This window comes from Saccopteryx leptura, chromosome 7 (assembly GCF_036850995.1).
Source record: "Saccopteryx leptura isolate mSacLep1 chromosome 7, mSacLep1_pri_phased_curated, whole genome shotgun sequence".
Taxonomy (NCBI): Eukaryota; Metazoa; Chordata; class Mammalia; order Chiroptera; family Emballonuridae; genus Saccopteryx; species Saccopteryx leptura.
Genome location: NC_089509.1, coordinates 113,236,511 through 113,261,054, shown reverse-complemented (window position 1 = coordinate 113,261,054; position 24,544 = coordinate 113,236,511). Strand labels below are relative to the sequence as shown.

Below are 24,544 nucleotides of genomic sequence, written 5' to 3'. Positions count from 1 at the left end.
GATTGAGAATGCTTTACACGGCGTAGCTGTTGAAAATCCATCACCCTCTGAAGTAGTTCCTATTCTCAGCTCCTTTTTAAAGATACTGAAACGGGGGGTCATAGACGGAAAGTCACTTCCCCAAGGGCACAGGGCAGCATTTGAAGCCAGGCCACAGGGCACCAGACCTCCTGCTCTGACACTCCCTACAGCAGAGCTCAATCCCTAGTCTTAAAGAATGTGAATGATATACCATCATTTTAAGTGTTGAGAAGATTAACTATTGGCTATACCACTAGAAAGGATATTGTGACTGATCATAAAACAAACTCTTTATGATTAATGTCCTGAATTTATAGTATTTTATATAATTTAATAGCATTATTAAGAGTGTTACAGATTGAGTGTTAAGGTCAAGAGTGGTGAAGAATGGTTGTTAGTTGGGAAAGGATCAAAGTGTTTTTCTGGCAGCTGGTCAGGTGTCTGGTGGGCAGCTCCAGGCCTGCTGCTCTGGAGGTGAGGGGGGGAGGGTTTGCACCAGAGACACATGCTGTCCCTGGTCCTGTGTGAGGGACCCAACAGGAGAGAGAGCCTGGTCCAAGAGGAGCACACTCACCACCTGCCCTCTACCCCTCTCGCTGCGAAGACCCGAGGCCACAGCAGGATTCAAGCAATGGAAGCAGAAAACCGTGAAGCCAGGCGCGTGGGCAAAGGTTCAGGCCCGGCTGTCGGGAGCTAGCAGCGAGGGCCTTTCAGGATGCTGGAAGGAGCGACCCTCCCAGGCCACCAGGAAAATGACGACTCGGCTGTCTAAATCCTTGGAGAAACTGAGGCTAGGGAGGCTGACTGCGCTGGGCCATCAGCACTGAAAAGCAGCGCTCCCCCCCCCGCCCCAGCACAGCACAGCACAGCACACGCCAGGACGGGACAAGGACAGCAAGGGTCACAGGACGGTTACTAGGAACAGACCGTTGTTAATGGAGGAATGTGGGCAGATCCAGGTCAGCCTTTGATATGAGTTTTCACCAGTTCCTGGGGGAAGAGATTAGAAGTTCATTTCAGAAACTGAGGTACGGGCTCTGCTCTTCTCCCCTAGTCCCCTATTAATCATGATAAAGTAGGGCTGGAAGCTGCCCTCCCCCAGGTCTCACTACAGCCCGCGTGGACCTGGAGGGCTCCTCCCATCTCTTGCAGCCAGACCCAAGTCCCCCTGTGGCCCGAGGAGGCCTCGCACGTCCAGTCTCCCGGAGTGTTCTCCGTGGGCGCCTCGGGTAACCGGGAATGGCCTTTCTTGTCACGCACAGCCATAATAACCCGTTCTTGTCCCCAGAGCTGCCCTTGACTGATGGCCTTGCCGTAGTTCCTGCAAAGTCCTGGTGCCTCATCCCACCCCCTTCACCCCACACCCCCCTCTCCTGTCTGTCCCTCTGCCCTGTGGGCCTTGTCCTGAGGTCAACCCCCCTCTCCTGTCTGTCCCTCTGCCCTGTGGGCCTTCTCCTGAGGTCAGTGTCTGATTCTCCTGCACGTCCTCCAGCTCCTCGTGTTCTTTCTCTATTTTTCTCTCTGCAGATATTCTCCCATTTTTGTTCCATGTTTCTGTCTTCTCCATGAGATGACCTGAGTGTGTACAGGGTTAAGAACACAGGCTCTGGGTTCAGAATGCCTGGTTCATCCTGCTCATTTGACCCCAGGTCAGCCACCCACACACGGTCTCTCTGGAGTTCAGTCTCCTTTTCTGCAAATGGGTGGAGAGTGATACTGCCCCTGAGGCAGCGGTGAGCACTAAGCCCAGAGCTGCCAGAGCAAATGCTCAGTAGGTGAGCTCTTAGTGATGTGGTTGTTTCACTGTGTCCTTCACCCCTTTCCCCGGCTTTCATTGCTCCTCCTTCTTCCTCTCTCTCAAGGTGCCCACATCCCCTCCTCCACATCTCACCACCTCCTCTCCTCTCTCCCTGTGTGACTGCCGATCTCCTTGAATATTCCTGCTCCTGAGCCACATCCACCGGGTTTAAATCAGTCTCTTCATCTGTCATCATCGAGGGTCTCCTCTGTGATGCTGACCGCGGGCCCACAGTTCCCAGCCCTTCCCAGCATCACACATCTCCTACAGGGGTCCTTCCTAATCACAATTACTTCCGGGTCAGCATTGTCCTTGCATCTGGTTTCCTGACACTCTGGGTTCCCATTTCTTTGACTGGGCTATTGGGCCAATGGTCTCCTGTTAGAACTCCTCTTCCAGGGTCGGCCCCTGTCAGACACTCGCACAAACACCCTCCTGCCTTCTTCACGCTTCTCAACAGTTCTTCCGTGATCCCCAGGTCCACTCAGGACTCAGGGCCCACCTCCTCCCTTTCTCCTTTCCCCTTAGCAGATGAGAATCAATTAAAAAATTCTATTTGCAACAACCTTGTTCAAGGCTTAGCTGGCCGTCAATGTTCTCCACATTCTCTTCTCCGTCACTTTCTTGCTGACAAATTTTCTCCTGGATCACTGAGAAGATGGAGAGAGAAGCAGATACTTAGATATTTCCATCAGAGACCAGGGACATCATCTCAAATTTACACATTTATGGATTTCCAGACCTTAGGTCACTCAAAACTCAGTGGATTCCCATCTTCATGGCTAAAATCCCCATCCTTCCTGGGACAGAAAAAAACAAAACCCTAACAAGCAACTCTTTATATTTTCCATACAGAAAGAAGCCATTCAAATGTTAAGATAAAGGAATTGTGAAAACATCATGGGACTGTTACTTACGTAAAAAAAATTATATGGAAAAGCAAATAGCAAAATAAATACTGGAAGTAAAATGCATTTTCTGAACTGTTCAAATTGTAATGAAGAAACAGAGGGACACTTCAGTAGAAGCACTAGGATATTAGAGCAATCATGCATAAAAGAAACAGCTCGGTCCTGGCTGGTGGCTCAGTAGATAGAGTGTCAGCCTGGTGTATGGATGTCCTAGGTTCAATTCCCAGTCAGGGCACAGAGGAGAGGTGACCATCTGCTTCTCTCACCTTCCTCTCCCCCTTCTCTCTCTCTCTTCTCCTCCCTCAGCCAGTAGCTTGATTGTTTCGAGTGTGGCCCTGGGTGCTGAGGATAGCTCTGTTGGAGCACATCAGACTCAGGTGCTAAAAATAGCTCGGTACTTGAGCATTGGCCCCAGATAGGGTTGCAGGGTAAATCCCAATCAGGGATCAGGAGGGAGTCGGCCTCACTATCTCATCTGAAGAAACCTCACCAATTTTAAAGGTGTGCCTAGAGAAGAGAAGGGCTGGACTTAATTGTGTCAGGGAGGATGTGGGTTTCTCAGAGATAGACTGAAGGACAGTGGTAGAATTAGACAGACTTCCCAGGGAGAGTCCAGGTTCCAGGAATGAAGGAAGGACTCTGCAGCTGCAAGCAGGGCGTGGATATTTCAACACCGATGGGCATCCTCGGACACCTGGAGCCCGGGCACTGGAGGCTGCCAGCGAGGAGAGACGAGAGCGCTATCCAAGAACCCCTGCACTTAGGTGACCCAGCAAATGTAAGGAGGAAGAAAATAAACCAAGAAGTCTGGGCATGGGTGTCCATGAGGAGTCCAGGAAGAAGGAGACATTGTGGGCGGGGCTGTGGGCACAGGCTGATGACAGGAGCTCCTCCTGGGACCGTGCCCACTGGCTGGTGGATGGAAAAGACTGCGGGAACCACAGATGCCTTGTTATTCCAGGACGTGGCTACAAAGCCTGGCAAAATCAGGAAGAAGATAGGGAAACGCAGGGCCCAAAGCCCCCAGATGGCGAAGGTGACCTGTGCACAGCTGATCCAATGAGGGGTGGAGGGGACCTGTGCCCGGGATGAAGGGGGGGTCCGGGCAGCAGGAGAGGGTGTCACATCCTGGGCCACAGCCCTTAGCTTCTTTCATTTTAGGTTGTTGGCCTGCAGCTCCCGGGGGCACCAGGGGGTGGGAAGTGGGGACTGCAGCCTACTCAGGGCAGTTGGGCGGCAGCAGCGGTGCAGGTGTGGGTCACTTCAGCACGGGGAGCCCTGGAAACAGGCACGTGACTTGGAGGCTGGGGGCTGCGCAGGGCGCTGCTTGCAGTCTGTGGGGAAGATCAGAGCCCCTAAAATGTAAGTAGGAAAGGTAACTGCCATTCCCTTCTTACCCACGTCTTCGGACATCTTGGTTACAGATAAGATATGGACTTGAAACCTGTGACCAGCTATTTGGCTTCCCTTCTTTTATTCCTTTTCTGACTGAAGGACTTGCTGTAAAAATGGCTTTGTCCCCATTAGATGAGATCACTATTGACACAAGTCAATAAACCCCATGCTTTGTATCTGCTTTAACATCTTTCCCTGCTTATACACCTGTTAGTATCTCGTTATTGCCTACTAATCAACTTCAAATTGCTTAGTTCATATACGAACCCTGGCAGGTTCATCTAGGAACTTTCCTCCCTTGAATTAGCTCCCACAGTCAGCTCCTCCCTCCCCGATTGAGCCAAATTAAACTTGTCCTTGTTGTGAAGACACACTTGTCCCTTTCTCTGTGTCTGATCCCACAGCATCTCCCTCTTCAGGGCGTATGACCATTTTTCTTGTGATGGCTCTGTCCCGCTTCTGCAGAACTCCACTGAGACTCCATTGAAATAAAAAGTTTACTTAGGCAGGCAAATCTATCTATCTATCTATCTATCTATCTATCTATCTATCTATCTATCATCTATCTATCTATCTATCTATCTACCTATCTATCCCAGTGGTCGGCAAACCCATTAGTCAAGAGAGCCAAATATCAACAGTATAACGATTGAAATTTCTTTTGAGAGCCACATTTTTTAAACTTAAACTATATAGGTAGGTACATTTCTTATCGAGGTAGCGCCCACACGTGGCATTTTGTGGAAGAGCCACACTCAAGGGGCCAAAGAGCTGCATGGGGCTCACGATCCACGGTTTACCAACCACTGATCTATATCTATCATCTATCTATCAATATAGATTCAGTAGAGCATTCTCTTAACTGGGTACCCTTAAAAAGTATAAACTATGTCTTTTCAGAAACACAGATCAAGGCTCACACCTGTAGTTTATATAGCATTAAAAGTAGTCCCTGGCAGAGCAATAGGTCCTGTGATTCTATGCTTCTACCCCTTGTGGAAAAAGTTAATAAAACCATTTCTACTTCTCCAAGAGTCAATCTGACTTTGGGTTAATTTTATTACTCGTATCTCTGGACACCTGATGAAGGGGACTTTCTTCTGTGTTACTAGACTAACAGTGGGTTTAGGGTGAAAATGACCTGTGGCCATAGGCAGATAAAGTGCATGTGCACTAGGAGGGACTATATGTGAACTGTAAGCCATTTATGATCTGTCTTCAATGTGGTGACTCTTGTAACTAGGCTCTCTTTGTGGGGTCCCAGAAAATTATGACTACAGAGTTGTTACATGAGACATTGATTTCCATGTGCATGGTGTGGCTTAATCAGGGTGGATCTCACAGCTAAGCTGTCACTCGAGGTGGGTAGCAGTCAACTTGGTGGACTGCTGTGTAGACCACTGCAAGGCATCCTACAGAAGAGTAGCAACCGATGCTGTCTTATTGGGATGTTGTGTTTCTTGTCATTTGTCCTTCTAAGTAACTCTGATGCCACTATGGCTTTGGTTGTCCCATGACTACATGCCTAGCTAAGCAGACCTCAAGGTGGGTGTTATACTGTTATACCATAGACGTTGAGAATGATCATGATATCATTGTTTTCTTAACTGCTATATCCCCACTACCCAGCACTGTGCACAACATATGGTAAGAGCTAATACAGGTTTGTTACAACAAACAAACAGGCCTTGGTTGGCTGGCTCAGCAGTAGAGCATCAGCCCAGCATGTGGAAGTACTGGGTTTGATTGCAGCCAGGGCACACAGGAGAAGTGCCCATCTGCTTCTCCACCCTTCCCCCTCTCCTTTCTTTCTATCTCTCTCTTCCCTTCCCGCAGCCAAGGCTCCATTGGAACAAAGTTGACCCAGGCGCTGAAGATGGCTCCAGGGCCTCCACCTCAGGCGCTAGAATGGCTCCGATTGCAGCGGAACAATGCCCCAGATGGGCAGAGCATCGCCCCCTGGTGGGCATGCCAGGTAGATCCTGCCTGGTTGGGTGCATGTTAGAGTCTGTCTGACTCCCTCCCAACCCCCCATCTCGCTTCTCTCTTTGGAAAAATACAAACAAACAAAAAAAGATTATCCCTGTACATCAAAAAGTAGGTAATAAACCCAATTACCATTTTCAAAGCTTTTATAAATGTTAATTAGCTCAGGGTATTCCTGTTTGTTGACTTCGCTGAACAATGCTTCCAGAACCGCCAGTTCAAATTTCTTCTCCAGTTCAATGAGGACGTTGTACACCACTCTCCGCACAGGGACACAGTTTCTACAGGATTCTCGACAATCCTTAAAAAATAACGAATGGGGGAAATATCACTACAGTCCTCCAGGTTAGAGAAGGGCCCTAGAAAGGGACTTTATTGTTAATGTGTTACAATTTCCCTACTCAGGTATTTTCTCATGTAAAGTTTTAGAATTTCTATATATCTTTGTATGGTTACTAAGTGATTGTAACATAATAAACCTCACTTACTTCATACATTTTATCGGTGATAAGTTCACGGTCACGAAGAATCTCAAGGAAGGGAAATTCCTTTCTTATTGCATTTGAAATCTCGACCTTATGCCTTTTGAAGTGCTTGAATATAGTGTTGTAGAGATAGTCCTCCATGCTCTGGTCTTCCGTGGACATCCTAGGGAGAAAGGACAGCATGTGAAAACGCTCATCAGGATTCTGAGGCGCTTGTGAAGGCTGTAAGATTTTATATATTGAGGATAGAACCAACATATATAATGTAATTGTTCCTGAGTGGAAAGGAAAATAAATGGAATTAAAGTAATAAACAAAGATTTAAAGGAAGAAATTGTGGAGGTTAAGAAAGAATTAGCCTGACCAGGTGGTGGCGCAGTGGATAGAACGTCGGACTGGGATGCGGAGGACCCAGGTTTAAAACTCCAAGGTCACCAGCTTGAGCGCAGGCTCATCTGGTTTGAGCAAGGCTCACCAACTTAAGCCCAAGGTCACTGGCTTGATCAAGGGGTCACTCGGTTTGCTGTAGCCCCCTGGTCAAGGTACATATGAGAAAGCAATCAATTACCAACTAAGGTGCAGCAACGAAGAATTGATGCTTCTCATCTTTCTCCCTTCCTATCTGTCTGTCCCTATCTGTCCCTCTCTCTGTCTCTCTCTGTCGCTGTCACAAAAGAAAAGAAAAGAAAAAGAAAAAGAAAAGAAATTAAACATAGGACTGAAAATGTCTGGTCCAATCTGCCTCAATCAATTGTAAAGGTATCTTTACATATCTGAAATTTTTTCCATTAAAAATTTTAAATTTGTAAAAAATTGAGATGGAGTTAATAGGTCATCCACAGAGAAATAAATAAAAATGGAATAACAATAGAATCTAACCTTGAACATGCATCTTAATTAACAACTAATAGAAAACAAATCTCAGAAAAATAAAAAGTGGTATATTCCTGCTCTGACCAATAGCAGTTAAGAGAAATACCATCCTGCATTATACAATTGGTTCATAAATGAAAAGATGTGGTTTGATAATGATATGATATTGGGTATTTCACAAGAATATCAATCATTGTTTTCTGGGACTTCTGTTTTGTGTTAATATAAATCTAACTGTGTTTTGTTATATAGGGTGAATGTTTTTATGTATCTAAACATCAGAAATTGCTGTTGTTTCTGGTAAAAAGTAATGGCAAACCTGATTCTATAATTCTGTTTCTTAGTTGATCAGTTTATTACTATGATAATAATGTTGTAATCAACATCTTGTATTCTATAATGCTATGAAGACTCTCTCTCTCTCTCTCTCTCTCTCTCTCTCTCTCTCTCTATATATATATATATATATATATATATATATATATATATATATATATATATGGTCAAACCAGAAAAAGAATTACTGGTACTTTTCAGTGTCTAATATGCATCAGGGAATAATGATGTCACATAAATTGTCAAATTCCTGTCAGAAAATGCTTCTGGCCCTGGCCGGTTGGCTCAGCGGTAGAGCGTCGGCCTAGCGTGTGGAGGACTCGGGTTCGATTCCCGGCCAGGGCACACAGGAGAAGCGCCCATTTGCTTCTCCACCCCTCCGCGCGCTTTCCCTCTCTGTCTCTCTCTTCCCTTCCCGCAGCCAAGGCTCCATTGGAGCAAAGATGGCCCGGGCGCTGGGGATGGCTCTGTGGCCTCTGCCCCAGGCGCTAGAGTGGCTCTGGTCGCAACATGGCGACGCCCAGGATGGGCAGAGCATCGCCCCCTGGTGGGCAGAGCGTCGCCCCTGGTGGGCGTGCCGGGTGGATCCCGGTCGGGCGCATGCGGGAGTCTGTCTGACTGTCTCTCCCTGTTTCCAGCTTCAGAAAAATGAAAAAAAAAAAAAAAAAAAAAAAAAAAAGAAAATGCTTCTGGTTAGGGATGGGAAATTGAAGAGAAGCATTTGTCTTCTCTTTTACTGAGAACCCCACTAAAAACGATAGTGAAGGAACTGGGTTCAGAGTGACACGGGATGGCGGGGACGACGAGTAGATGAGAGACGTCAACCACGATCTCTAGGACAGCATGTGGTCAGAGGAGCAGCGATGGCTATTGTAGGTGCAGGACACTCTCAGTGGTCAGAAGGCAGCCACATGCCCTGTGGACTTCTCGAGGCAGTGGAGATGGAAAGGGAGACTGAGTGCTGAACACGAACAGTCACCTGAAAAACGAAGAGCCTCACCACCCACAGCGGGACCGCCTGGAGTCAGGTGGCCTCTGAGGCGGACATTGCTGTCTTCCTATCCCCACACGTTCCTGACGCCTGTGACTAGATCTTACATGCAGAATAATATATAAATGCGCTTGTGTCTGACTTCTTATACTCATCATCCCTGTTGCCGGATAAGTACAAGTTTGTTCCTTTTTATTGTAGAGGGCATACCAATGTGTGTGTCTACCACAATCTGTTCATTCCCTTTCCTGCGATGAACATTTGGGTTGATTCCAGTTTAGGACTAGTGTAAATAAAGCTGCTGTTCTTTCTGTGGCAAGATGTTTTCACTTCTCTTGGGGAAACAGCAAAGATTGGAATTGCTGAGTCAATGTATAAAAGGATGTTTAACCATTACAGAATCCACCAAATTGTTTCTCAGTGCATTAAATATAGCCTTTCTAATTTAGCCGTTCTAATGTGCGATGTGCCATCTCAAAGAGCTTTAATTTGCATTTCTTAAATGACCAAGATATCACATTTTCATATGCTTACTGGCAATTCATATCTGTGTGTGTGTGTGTGTGTGTGTGTGTGAAGTGTCTGTTCAAGTCTTTAGCCCATTTAGATTACTGTGTTGTCTTTTACTATTTACTGATGTGTAGGAGTTTGTTATATATTGTGGAAAGAAGTGTTTTGTTTAATTTATGTGTGGAAACATTTTCTCCCACTTTGCCTTTTATTTTCTTAACTATACCTTTTGATGAAGATACATTTTTAATTTTGCTGAAGCCAAAATTTTTTTTGTGATTAATAACTTTAGTGTATTAAGAAATCTTTGCCTCCCCAAAGTTAATGAAAATATTCCAAAAGCCATTTACAAATAAGCAGGGATACATGTCTGGATTTTCGATTCTGTACCATTGATCTATGTGTCTATTCTTATGCCAATAGCATATTGACTTGAATGTTATAGGTTATAGAAAGTTTTAATGTCAGCTAGGGAAAAATTATTTTGGCTTTTCTGAGTTTTTCAGTTTTTCACATATTTTTTATTGTTAAAATTTTTTTGCCCATTTAACAAATGCTTATTCATCACACTTAAAAATTTTTTTTCATTATTATTTTGTATTGGTTTCAGATGTACAGCCCAGTGGTCAGACAATCATATACTTTATGAAGTGTTCCCCCTGATATTTCCAGTACACACTCGGCACCATATCTTTTAAAATAAATTTGCCAATTTTTACAAGAAAAGCCTTTGGGATTTTTATAACCTTTGCATCGAATCTTTAGATAAATTTGGTGAGAACTGACATCTTACCAATATTAAGCTCCCATTTATTTTCACTGTACAAGCTCTGTATTTATTTAGCTTCTCTTAATTTTGCCTAGAAGTGTTTATAGTTTTCAATACAGAAGTCATGTGCATCTTTCCTTAAACTTATTCCTTAAAGTGTTGAACTGAATAGTAAAAAATGTTGAGTTAAATGATTTTTTTAAATATAAAAAATTTGAACAATATGGTATCAAATTCAACACCAAAAACCCCCCAAAATATTAATTAAAAATGATTTTGAAAGATTGAACGTAATCACTGGTTGAGTGCAACCAGACTCTCTAAAATCTTTTGAAACACTAAAAAATAAAAAAAATAGGAAACAGCGCTTGCATTTTTGGAGAGAAAAAAACAAAAAAAATAATAGGATTCTAAAAGTTAGAGCAGAAAACAATAGGAAAAATATATTATTTAACACACTAAATGAAAATGAAAAAATGATACTATTGGAAGGTATAAAATAAAAAATAGAATTCAAGAAGAGACACAAGAAAGACAAAATGGTAGAAAATTTGTTAAAATCAAAGATAGGCAAGTAAAGGTATTCAAATATAAACAAGACAAACAAAAACCATTCATTTCCATATCAAAACAAACTCAAGAAACAAATATGGGGCAAATGTTTTAGGGATATTGAAAAACAATTCACCTCTAGTTTTTTGACTCTTGACACATTGCAAAAAAAATGATCAAAATATACCGGCTAAGGAAAAATTAGCAAGAAAGATTTATTATTTAATTTTGTGATCTAAAAATGAACACACCATTTTTTCAATGCCTTTGAAATGCATATCAACATGAATTATAATCATGGGCACAAAAACGTCTCATAAAGTTATAATCAGTAGATACTAAACAGGTTGCATGTTAAAGAAAAGAAAGCAACCAGAGATTCTGTAAAACAAAACAAAACAAAACAAAAAAAGTACTGTGTTGGGTCAAAGCTGAAATAAAACTTATGGTTACAGCCCATTTCAAAAAAGAAAGAAAAGAAAAGAAAAATAATGAAATGAGAATAAGTAACACTGGTTCAACATTAGGAAACCTCTTTATATAATTCATCACATCAACAAACAAGAGGAAAAAGGATATAAATATATCACTAAATGGTTTTAAAAGGTAATTTGATAAGACCTAATTTTTTTTTTTTTTTTTTTTTTTTTGTATTTTCTGAAGTGAGAAGCCGGAGGCATAGAGAAAGACTCCCACATGTGCCCGACCAGGATCTACCCGAAATGCCCACCAGGGGGCGATGCTCTGCCCATCTGGGGTGTTGCTCTGTTGCCACAGGAGTCATTTTAGTGTCTGAGGAGGAGGCCATGGAGCTGTTCTCAGCACCAGGGCCAACTTTGCTCCAATGGAGCCTTGACTGCATGAAGGGAAGAGAGAGATAGAGAGAAGGAAGAGGGGGAAGGGTAGAGAAGCAGATGGGTGCTTCTCCTGTGTGCCCTGGCTGGGAATTGAACCCGGGACTTCCACACGGTGGGCCAACACTCTACTGCTGAGCCAACTGGCTAGGGACCAGTTTTTTTTCTTTTCTTTTTTTTTAGCGAGAGAGAGAAAGAGAGAGAGAGAGAGAGAGAGAGAGAGAGGGACAGACAGGGACAGACAGGCTGGAAGGGAGAGAGATGAGAAGCATCAATTCTTTGTTGCAGCATCTTAGTTGTTCATTGACTGCTTTCTGACTTGTGCCTTGACTGGGGGGCTACAGCAGAGTGAGTGACCTCTTGCTCAATCCAGTGACCTTGGAACCAAGCCAGCAACCTTGGGCTGCCAGTGACCTTGGGCTCAAGCCAGTGACCGTGGAGTTATGTCTATGATCCCACGCTCAAGCTGGCGACCCCGTGCTCAAGCTGGTGAGCCTGTGCTGAAGCTGGTGACTTTGGGTTCGAACCTGAATCCTCAGCATCCCAGGTCAACACTCTATGCACTGCACCACTGCCTGGTCAGGCCCCAAGAGCAATTTTTATAAAAACTATGTAAAACTGATGCAAATGCAACATAAAGTCCTTCAAAATAACAAATTATCAGTAAACCTTAAATGAAAAAGTCATTTAAATAGAAGAAAAAAACAGGGATGCTTATCATTACCATCATTGTGTTTTATATAGTTATGCAATAGGATAAAAAATGAAGTCATTTGTATAAATACTAAAATAATATACATTATATGTTCTGTGATTATATACATAGAAACCCAAGAGAATATCTAAAACCTGTAAAAACTAGAGAAAAATTTACTAACATGCACAAATAAAAAAAGTGTATAAAACTTACAGATTTTATTTGGAAAAACATAAATTAAAAATAAATACAATAAAAGTTCAGACACAATAAAAATATATGCACACATATTTATAAACATCTGAAAAATATAAACTTATATGAAGAAAATTATTGAAGGAAATTAAATCACATCTAATAAATAGATATATACAACATGCCCCCAGTTAGAAAAGCAGTAATTTAAAAACATCACTTCTTCTGAAATTACTGTATAAGTATGGAGCATTTGTAAATTGTAATCCCACTGAAAATAGAGAAAGTAATATAAAAACTTCTATCAGAGAATACATACGAGTCTAGCCAAGAAAAATATAAAAAGAAAGTAGGTAATGGAAGGGTTAATAGATTCAAATGTGAAAAAGCAATACAATAAATATTAAAAGATAATGTAGAAAAATATTTTCAACACATAAGGGCTAATATGTTTGACATACAGATTCTCCAATTTATTCATGAAATATAACATATAATCCCAAAGAAAATGAATCTAAACAGTCACTTAGAGAAAAGAAAATTTAAAAGTCCAGTAGATGCATGTACATATACAAACTACAACATCAATGAGAAACCATTCCTCACCCTTAGATGGCAAACACAATTTCCTAAGTGACACTGTGGCCAGGGGAAGATTCAGAGAAACAGACATTCATTGCTGGTGGGAGCAGGAATTGCTGAAGACTTTTCAGGAAAGATCTGGCAATATCTCCTAAATTTTAAGATACACTACATATTTATTGGTCTAGCAACGAGCACCAATATGCATCTTCCATAAATCAGAGCTCCAGAGCTTCCAGTGGCTCCCGTATTTCCCAGAAGAAAAGTCTTACAGTACTCAAAGGGCCCGAAATAATCCAGCCCCTCCCCGCTCTCCCCTAGCTCACTGTCCCGGGCCAGACCTGCTGCTTTGCTGTTTCTCGACTGTACCGGGCACATTTCAGCCCTAGATGCTTGGTCCTGGCTGTCTCCCCTGCGGAGTGTGTTCCTGGTTCGGATAACCACGTGGTGTACTAACTGCCTCATCTTCTTGTCCCATGTCCCCTTCTCAGTGAGACCTGCTTTGACCAACTTACTTGAAATCAGAACCCCCATCACCCATCACCCTGCCCACAGACTCCCATCCTTCAATCTGGCCTCTATTTGTTCTCTGTCCTTACTACTCCTTAATATTCTAAATTAAATTCTAAATTAATTTCTTACATGTTTTATTCAGTGTCTACTGTCCTATTCATTGCCTTTCTTCTCTCAGAAATACATATGTCACAAACACAGGGATTGTGGCGGTTTTGTTCCTTGATTTTTTTTGAGTACCTGATACACACAAGATGATGATAGATATTTGTTAGTTTAGATGCCCTTAAGTACCAAAGTTTTTATTGAAGCATTTTTTTTTGTAGCAAAATAGAACAATAACAACCTAACTCCGACCCCAAACCTGAAAACCGCCTGGCGCTTATTCAGCTACATGGTTGAGTGAATACATAAATCCAAACTGCTGGATACATAGTTATTCTAGTATTTGGATGGAAGGGCACAGTTTTATTGGTGAATGAAAACATCTATTTCATATTAATGTATTATGATCTCATTTTATACAAATCAAAGTAATGAAAGTCTTTTATTCAGGTCAGCTCAGGCGCATGCATCCATGCGGTCACACAGGGCCCTACACTTGCTCTAACACTCTGCTTTCACAATTTTGAAATTCTTCATGGTTTATGATCAAGGGTCTCCCCACTTTCATTTGTATGGGGTTCTAAAAATCATGGAGCATCCTGTGTAAGAGTAAAAATGATAAAAGTTTTCAAAGACTATATAGAACAAAATCTTTGTGACTTTCGACAAAAAGGTAGCTACAACATCAAAAGCAGGATACAAAAAAAAAGGACAAAGTGATAAATTAGAATGTACCAAAATTTAAATCTTTTGTGCTTCAAAAGACACTGTAAAGAGAATAAAAGACTAGTTTCAGTCTGGAGGAAATATTAGCCAATTATTTTTCTAATGAATGACTTGTATTAAGATATGTAAAGAATTCTTACAACTCAAAAATTAGACAAATAACCTAATTAAAAGATGGGCCAATGATTTTAGTAGCTATTTCTCCAAAGACACCTATGGAAAGTAATAACCACAGCGAAAGATGCTTAACATCATAAACTGTTAGGGGAAAAGCCAACTAAAAAAAAAATAAAAAATGAGATACTAATGTATACCCACTGGATTGGCTACAATCAAAGACATAAAATGACAAATGTTAACAAGATTGTGAAAAAACTGGAAACTTGACTCATGCTGATGGGAATATAACATGCTTTTGAAAACATTGTACGATAATATCTTAAACATAATGTTAACATATGACTCAGTGATTTCACTTCTAGGTATCTACCTAGAAATGACAACATCTGTCCCCACAAAGACTGATGTAAATATTAATGGCAGCATTTTTCATAATAGCCCAAAATGCAAATGTGCATCAACAGGTGAATGGATAAGTAAAATGTGATAGATTTATTTAATGGAGTATTATTTAACAGTAAAAAGGAATGAAATACTAATATCTGCCTCACCATGAATGAACCTCAAAGATATTATTCTCAGTAAGAGGAGCTAGCTACTAAAGACCACATAATGTATGATTCCATTTATATGAACTTTTCAGAAAAATGAAGCTTAAAAAGAAAGTAGACTAATGGTTACATGAGGCGGGGGAGTAACATAGGGGTAGATGACAAATAGCCCTCAGTGACTTTCATGGGAAAATAAAAATGTTCTAAACTTGGATTGTGGTGATGGTTGCAGAATTCTATAAATTTGCTAAGAGTCATTGAACACATTGAGCACACAGTTTACACTGAAAACAGGTAAATTATATAGACTGTAAAGCAGGGGTCTCAAACTCAATTCAGCATGTGGGCCGCAGAGCAAGATCACAGCCGTTTGGCGGGCCGCATTAGATCTACAAAAGGCAACTGTTACGCAACACTTTTCTCACTGCAGTTGAAAACAAAAAAAAATCAGTACAACAAGCACAATTGTACATGCAGTTTACTCAGTGTCACAAAACTACCAGAAACTGTAGTTCGCATCACAACTGCTGTTAACTAAGCTAATATCCAGCTAGGATGCTAGAGAAATGAAAAATACAAGTAGGCCCCTAGGCTTACTTAATTTTATCCAAAATATTTTGAACTTCATGGATTAGTCTGCGGGCCGCACAAAATTGTTCGGCGGGCCACATGTGGCCCGCGGGCCGCGAGTTTGAGACCCCTGCTGTAAAGTATACCTCATTAAAATATTAAAGAATAAAGGTAGGCATGTTAACAGCTGAATAGGCTCAGTTGAACAAAAGTTAGCCACATTTCTTTCTGGAATGCAAGAGAAAAGAAGGAAAAAAAAACAATAAAAAATTAAGCTATAAAAAAAAATTAAGCTATGCTGTATAATCTAATGTTTCAAGGTTCTGCCAATAAAAATTCCAGGAGAGAAATAAATGTTAATGGAATAAACTGATATAAGATAGAGAAATATGTATATTGGATAGGAAACAAAATTTAGCTCTATGCATTCTATGTATAAGGGACATATCAAAAATAAAACAGCTCAACATGATTAGAAATAAAGGGACCGAAAGAGGCATACTGAGCAAGTGCAATGTGGAGAGTTCTCTCTACCAAAATTAACCTCAGAAACAAATAGAGTTTAGGTTGAAAAGTATCACAAAGAATGCAAAAGGTTATTTCATACCAATAAAATGTACATTCTCCCAGTCTGTGTGGCGAAGTCCTGATCTATACAAAACATCTCTGCACTATTGAAGATTAATTTTTCGTAGCTATAAGGCGGCAGAGCTGAAGTTTAGAAGAACCCCCACCCCAACCTTCCAAACTACTCGCTCCCCTCCTCCCCTCCTTCCTGACTGCCGTTAGATAGCACAGTATCTGTCACTACATTATATTGCCTTTCAAACATGAAGAAGCCCAAAAATGACACGCATTCAGCCACAAACAAAATAACGAAGACCCTCAAATGAAAGAACTCTAAAGGAAAACACGTTCTGGTTACATGTGATAAGATCTGAGTAACCAACAGGACAAAGGAAGAGCTCCTTAATCTGTCCACTGAGAATTCAAAGCTCCTTCCAAACCCCTGTAAGGAGCAAGTCAATATAGACACGACAGAAAATAGGAAATAAACACCAGTAAAAACATCACATAGAAAGACAACAACATACCCAAAGTGGCACAAGGGTAAATGTTCATGGCCTAAAATGCATTTATTAGAAAACAAGAAACAGTGAAAATAAAATTAAGTTTTAAATCAAGCTATTAAAAAAAAGAAAAGTACAGTATAAGTACCATTTTAAAAAGCAGGAGATTATTAAATCTCAAACAAAAATAAGAGTAATAAATCAATTCAATTAAAAGGTAACTCTTTGAAGAGAGCAACCAAATGGGAAGTTTGATCAAAAGAACAAAAGAGGCCTGACCTGTTGTGGCACAGTGGATAAAGCATCAACTTGGAATGCTGAAGTCGCCGGTTCAAAACCCTGGGCTTGCCTGGTCAAGGCACATATGGGAGTTGATGCTTCCTGCTCCTCCCCCTGTTCTCTCTCTATCTCTCCCTCTCTCTCTCTCTCCCTCCCCCCTCTCTCTAATAAAAATGAATAAATTTAAAAAAATCTAAAAAAAAAAAAAAGAACAAAAGAAACTCTATAAATGAACAATGCTAAAGACTAAGGAAAAGGATATGCTTCCAGTTAGGAAAAGTTTAAAACTTTATAAGAGAAATCCTTGTATAGTTTTCTACCAATAGATATGACAATGTAGGGAAGGTTATCATTTAAAAAAATAATATGAATGATCAATGCTGAGAGTCAACAGAAGAATTAAATAGAACTAAAAGTAATAGGAGAAACGCATGATGTACTCCAAGCCCTGCCCTAATCCTGCCCTCTGCCCACACCCACACACACAGATGTCAGTTTCAACAGAAAATGTCTGTATTAAATGACCTTTTTATTCATTAAAATTTTTCAAGTCATCCCAAATCATCACAAGGCTACTGTATCAAAACCAGGTACATACAAGATAAAAGAAAACTGTACATCAATGTTGCTTATAAACTCATGAGGTTAAATCCTCTAGTGAAATATTAGTGAGTCCAGTCCAGGAGTGGATGAAAAAGTAATGTGATCTGACCAAGTGTTAAAAATTCCAGGAAAGTCACATTAGAAAATTTATCTAATATTTGCCAATAATACATCTGAGAAGAGGTTAACATCCAAAATTTATAAATAACTTATAAGACTCAACACCAAAAAGACAAATAATCTAATTAAAAAATGGGTAAAAGACCTGAATAGACACTACTCTAAAGAGGACATACAGATGACCAATAGACATGAAAAAGTACTCAATGTTACTAATCACCAGAGAAATGCAAATTAAAACTACAATGAGATGTCACCTCACACCTGTCAGAATGGCTTTCCTCAATAAATCAACAAACAAGTGTTGGCGAGGATGTGGAGAAAAGGCAACCCTCGGCCACTGCTGGTGGGAATGCAGACTGGAGCCGCCACTGTGGAAAACAGTATGGAGTTACCTCAAAAAATTAAAAATGAAACTGCCTTATGACTCAGTGATTCAATTTCCAAGAAACCCAAAACACTAATTTCAGAGAATATATGCATCCCTACTTTCATTGCAGCATTATTTACAATAGCCAAGATCTGGAAACAAGTCAAGTATCCACTAGTAAATGACTGGATAACAAAAACAACAAAACAAAACTGTGGTACATTACACTATGAAGTACTACTCAGCTGTAGAAAAGAAGGAAATCTTACCTTTTGTGACACTGTGGATGGACCCGGAAATGAACCAGTCAGAGAAAGACAAGTATCATACGTATAATGAGCCAGTCAGAGAAAGACAAGTATCATAAGTATAATTTCACTTTTACTTGGAATCTAACGAACAAAATAAACAAACAAAATAGAAGCAGGCTCATAGAGAGATCAGACTGACAGCTGCAGAAGGGAGGGGAGCGATAGGCTGGACAAAAGAGATGAAAGGATTAAACAAAATCAAACCAACCAACCTCACAGACACAGACAATACCTGTGATTTCCAGAGGGAAAGGGGGTGGGGGGGGAGGGGAAAGGGGGTAAACGGTGATGGAAGGAGACTTGATTCTGGGTGGTGAGCACACATACAGTATACAGTTGATGGAATTATAGAGCTGTGCACCTGAAACCCATGTGATTTTATTAACCAATGTCACCCTGATTAATTCAATAAAAAAGAACAAAACAAATCTGTCTATGTTTTTGGTTAAACCTGGCAGATTGTCTTGTTTCTTTTTTAATGTTTATTGTATTGATTTGAGATAGAGAGAGAGAAAGGGAGAGAAAAAGAGAGAGACAGGAACACTGATCTGCTTCTGTATGTGCCCTGACCGGGGATTGAACCGGCAACCTCTGTACTTCAGGACAATGCTCTAACTGAGCTATCCAGGCAGAGCAAACCTGGAAGAATGAATATAGCCTCACTTATCTATCTGTGTTCCCTCCGGAACCTCCCCGAATCACTTGTCCGAGAGTTACACTGCAGAAAGCAGCAAGGGTCAAAGACCAGGAGACGGAAGAACATCAAACTGCAGACAACAAACAAACATTTTGGAAGGCAGGGTTTGGATGTATAAGTGGTAGCCAACTTCCCAGAGTGAAGCAATAAGAAACCTAATTGGACCATTGTCTTATACCATATACAAAAGTCAACTGAAGATGGATTAAAAACTTAAACATAAGACCTGAAACTGTATTGTAATATTACAGCATGAGAACTATAGCTAATAATGCTGTATTGTATATTTGAAAATTTGCCAAAAGAGTAGATCTTAAAACTTTCATTGCAGGTAATAAAATTTTTATAACTATATATGGTGATGGATGTTAACTAGACTTATTTTGATGACCATTTTGCAATATACATTTATATAAATATTGAATCATTATGTTGTACATAATATATATATGAAACTGATATATTATTTATCAATTATATCTAAATTTAAAAAAATCTATAAATTAAAAAATAAGCAATAGACAATTCAGGGATTGTGCTCCTTGGTATTTACTTAAAAAATTGAAAAAGTATGTCCACACAGACACTTGCACATGGTGTCTATAGTAGCTTTACTCATAACTGCCAACAGGTGGAAGCAACCAAGATGTCCTCTACGATAAAGTAACAAATAATCTGTGGTCTATCCAGACAATGGAATACTATTCAGTGCCCAAAAGAAATGGGCTTATGAAGCCATGAAAAGACAGGGAAGAACCTCAAATAATGATACATGTTACTAAGTGAAAAAAGCCCATCTGAAAGGTTGCATGGTGTTTGATTCCAAATATGTGACATTCTAGAAAAGGAAAAACTATGGAGACAGTAAAAAGGCCAGTGGTTGCCAGAAGTTAGGAGGAAGAATAAATAGGCCGAGTCCAGAAAACTTTTCCAGTAGAAAACCTACTCAGCGGAATACTATAATATGATGGTGGAAACGTCCTATACATTTGCCCAAATCCACAGAACGTACAGCAAGAGTGAACCCTGGTGAAATCTCTGAACTTTGGGTGATAGTAGTATGTCCGTGTAGGCTTGTAATTGTAACCAAGGTACCATTGTGCTGGGGGATGTTGACAATGGAGTCGGCTCTGCATGTTTGTGGAAGAGGATATGGGGGAAGTTTGCTCTCTACTCAAGTTTGCTGTGAACTTAAACTTCTCTAAAAAGTAACATTTATTTTAAACATTTTTTTTTTTTAAAAAAAACAACCAACCTGAATCTGGAAAACATTTTGACATTGTTCTTGGCAATAATTTCTTGTATTTGACACCAAAAGCACAGGCAATAAAGCCAAAAAATAAACAAGTGGGACTACATCAAACTGGAAAGCTTCTGCAGCAAAGACACCACCCACAGAGCTAAACGGCATCTTACAGAGTGGGAGAAAGTATGCGCCAGCCATCTCTCTGATAAGGGGCTAATCGAGAAATATGTAGGAATATCTCCTACAGCTCAACAACTACAACAACAAAAACAAAACAAACGCAAAACCCCTCCATTTTAAAAAATGGGCAAAGGACTTGAGTAGCGATTTCTCCAAGAAGCCACATCAATTGCTGGCAGGTATATGAAAAGATGCTCGATATCACTGATCATGAGGAAAACGCAGGTCAAAGCCATAAGGAGATATTGACTCACACTTGTTAGAATGGCTCCTATTACAAAAAAAAGAAAAAAAAAAAGAAAAAAAAAAGAAAGATAACAGATGTTGGCAAAGATGTGGAGAAATTGGAACCTGTATCCTGGTAGAGGAAAAAATGGCGCTGCACTATGGAAAACACTACGAAGATTCCTCAAAAAAAAAAAAAAAAAAAAAAAATTAAGAAAACACCTACTATAAGACACAGTAATCCCACTTTGGGATATTCAATTACATGAATGAAAATCAGCATCTGGAAGAGAGAGCTGTACCTCCATGACTGCCTTAGTGTTATTCACAGATTAGCAAAATAGGGAAACACCCCAATTGTTCGTTGACAGAGGAATGGGTACAGGAAACGTGGAATTTGCTTACGATCGGATATTAGCCAGTCTTAAAAGAGGGGGCAATCCCTCGCTTTGCAACAACACGGCTGAGCTAACGAGCAACACGCTGAGTGAAAGAGACAGTCACAGAAGAATAAACACTGCGTGATTCCACTTACACGAGGTGTCAGACACTGTCAAACTCATAGACGCAGAGGACAGAGCGGGGGTTGGGGGATGAGGGAGATGAGAAAGTTGTTTGTCAGCGGGTACAAAGTTGCAGTTGTGAAAGAGAAATAAGCTCTGGAGCTATACTGTAAAACCCAATTCCTACAGTTAACATGGAGAAGGTTTTGGAGATGACGGACATGTTTATTACCCTGGCTGTTATGATGACAGCCTGTATGGATACGTCCAAATCCATGAGGACGTATACATGAAATGTGTACAATTCTTGTATTTCAATTTATAGCTCAACAAATCTTTAAAAAAATACAATGACTTACACAGGAGGAAACTAGCCGGAGGCAAGTCAGTGGTTTCTGAACTGCGAAAGGGTTCAGGAGCCAGAGCCCCCACTACTGCAGAAGACAGATCGAAAGGTAAAAAGTAAAGCTGGCATAAAGAAGCTCACCTGTCATCTAGAACACCCCTTCATTACACAGAGCCCTGACCGGGTGTTCATGTCTCTTTCCTAAACGCCGACGGACACCCCATGGATGCCCGATAGGATCTCTGAGAACAAGCACATCACTGGGCAGGAAGTGGGAAAAACGAACTCTTAAGAGAACCTTGGAAAAAACAGATGGAATTAAAACTTTTCCATCCGCAGTAGTAGAGTGAAAACATTAGATTCATTAAAAAAAAAAGAGGATGGTATTTTTTTTTTTTAAAAAAGGAGAAAGTTACAAAAAAAAAGAGCTTTTAGAAGTTAAAAATATGATGGCAGAAAAGAAAAATTTATCAAAGATTCCCAAAAAAACACAAGAAACAGAAAGCTTGGAAGGGATCAACCTAGGATTTTGGAAACTACCAGGATTTCCAAAACAGACAGAAGAGAGAGAGAAGCAGAAGTGAAGAAACGATTGAAGAAATATTAAAAGCAAAATTTATGTGACTTGAAATCAATTAGTTTCCTCCTTTCCCTCCATCCCGCTGCCCCATGACATTGTTGTTCACTTCTTCCTCCTGGAAATGCTTTCATCAGCTGGCTTCTGGATGCCATGATTTGTGCCTTTCCTGTCACCGTGGCTGCTCCTCTTCTCTTCCTGCCATATCGGGCTGTCTCAGGCCCGACCTCTAACCTCTTCTGTCTGTGCTTCTTCCCTATGTAATCAATAGCTTACATAGGGCTTTGAATACCAGCTGCCCCTGAATAATTCTCAGTGGAACATCTCTTCCCTGGATTCCATATTTATATTCAACCATCTCTGTTTTTTTTGTTTGTTTGTTTGTTTTTTGTTTGTTTGTTTTTTTAGTGAAGCCATGTGGTAATGGACTTTCCTTTGTTGGAAGTTGGATTTTTTTTTTGTTGTTGTTGTTGTTATTTAGTGACATTTTAATTTTTTTTTCTTTTTTTTTTTTCTTTTCCACAGAGACAGAGAGTCAGAGAGAGGGATAGATAGGGACAGACAGACAGGAACGGAGAGAGATGAGAAGCATCAATCATCAGTTTTTCATTGTCGTTGCAACACCTTAGTTGTTCATTGATTGCTTTCTCATATGTGCCTTGACCGCGGGCCCTCAGCAGACTGAGTAACCCCTTGCTCGAGCCAGCGACCTTGGGTTCAAGCTGGTGAGCTTTCACTCAAGCTGGCGACCTCGGGGTCTTGAACCCGGGTCTTCCACATCCCAGTCCGACACTCTATCCACTGCGCCACCGCCCGGTCAGGCTCCGTTTTGATGACCGTGGTAGGCTTTTCACACCTAGCCAGATAAGACCTGGCGCTGATCTTTGAATCGCCTCTTTGAAAACTTCTCATTCTTTACTTTTTCCAACTATAAGCAAGTACGTATAACACTTACTAAATACTAAACACTATTCCAAGCACTTACATATGTTAACTCAACGAATCCTGTCAGCACCTATGAGGTGTATGCTCTTATTATCCATGCTACAGATGAAGAAACGGAGGCGTGGAGATGTTAAGGAATTTCCCCCGGGTCACATAACTATTAAAGAACAGAATGAGGCTTTGGATAAGAGCCCCAGCCCTATAATCACTACACAATAGTTCTATCTAGGCAAATGATAACTTTATCCTTCAACTTTTTTGACCAAAATTTTTGGAGTCTTCTATGACACCTCTCCTTCTCTCACACGTAGCATTTTATCCATATCCAACTATCCTTGGTTCTACCATAAACATATGTGGTAGAACCACTGCCCCAACCTGGTCCCAGTCACCATCATCTCTTACTTGGGCTATCACAATAGCTACTAACTTGTCTCCCTCTTCTACCCTTGCTACATTGCAACTGTTCTCCAAACACCAAACATAAGCAAAAGAGATCTTTTAAAACCCTTTAAGGGCTCCCCATTTCATTTCAATTGCAATCTGAAGTCTTGACCATAACCTACGAGAAACCCCATGACCTACTTCTTGGTACCTCGCTCTCCAGCCTCATTTCCTACCACGCCTATTCTAGGCCACTGCCCCTGGGCACCCTGACCTCCTCGCTTTCTTCAGACTTTCCAAGCAGGCTTCTATACCTGAACTTTCATTGGCTGTTGCCTCCGCTTAGCGCATTCCTTCAAGAATTTGCATGGCGCTTTTCCTCAATTGATTCAGGGCTCTCATCAAATACTAAATGCCTCTTAGAAGAAGCCCTCCCAGGACGTCCTGTCCAAAACAGTACTCACTCCCATTGCATTCTATCCATGGACCCCAAAGGGGTTATTTCTTCATAGACTTAACACCCTGCCATTAAGTTATGTATTTATTTATTCTTCTGTTTATTGGTTGTCTTCTTTGCTGGAATGTCACCTCCAGCAGGTCTGGGACTTGATCTGCTTGATCCACCATTATATTCCAGTACTAATCAAGGACTGGGCACATGGTGTTGGAAACATCTGAGAATGAATGAAGTATTAGGATAATGCGTAGACAGTAGAATGCGGCTAGAACTCTGAGCATGTGAAAGGCGTTCTTAAAAAGACACGAGAGGATAACACTGGCAAACTGGGGCCCATCCAATTGTCTTAAACTGTAATTTTTGAGTAAGGTGGAAAAGAAACACTAGGCTAAAGATTACCCGTTTAATATCTATAAAAGGAAGCTATTAAAAAATTCACGAGAGGATAGGATAGAATAGCTTGAGGCAGGCCAGAAGTTCAGTTTAAAACAAGTAGAATCGCTAGATAGAATATAAACAAACAAATAAATAGATAAATAAACAACAGCAAAAAACAAACCAAACCCCCCCCCCCCCCCCCAACTATCTGAAAAAGGATTAGAGAGTTACAGAGCAACAAAGATTACCGAAATAAGATTTTTAAGACAAGAGAAGAGCTTTGGGAGCTGAGGGATTCTGGTTGTTTTTCTGG

The 24,544-nt window shown here is 40.8% G+C and overlaps 1 protein-coding gene across 2 annotated transcripts in view; it reads right to left on the bottom strand.

Annotated features, from left to right (window-relative positions):
• The window catches only part of LOC136378397 (nuclear autoantigen Sp-100-like), a 79,887-nt gene that overhangs the window by 45,957 nt on the left and 9,386 nt on the right, over positions 1 to 24,544 (bottom strand). Inside the window, exons 2-6 of one of the 2 annotated variants that reach the window (XM_066345280.1) lie at positions 21,632 to 21,788; positions 6,600 to 6,759; positions 6,244 to 6,412; positions 2,386 to 2,469; positions 949 to 1,011 (exon numbers count right to left, since the gene is read on the bottom strand). In XM_066345280.1, coding sequence (XP_066201377.1) covers positions 949 to 1,011; positions 2,386 to 2,469; positions 6,244 to 6,412; positions 6,600 to 6,758 — 475 coding nt within the window. In that variant the 5' untranslated portion in view covers position 6,759; positions 21,632 to 21,788. The remainder of the gene's footprint in view (positions 1 to 948; positions 1,012 to 2,385; positions 2,470 to 6,243; positions 6,413 to 6,599; positions 6,760 to 21,631; positions 21,789 to 24,544) is intronic. The other variant, XM_066345279.1, reaches the window with a different exon arrangement.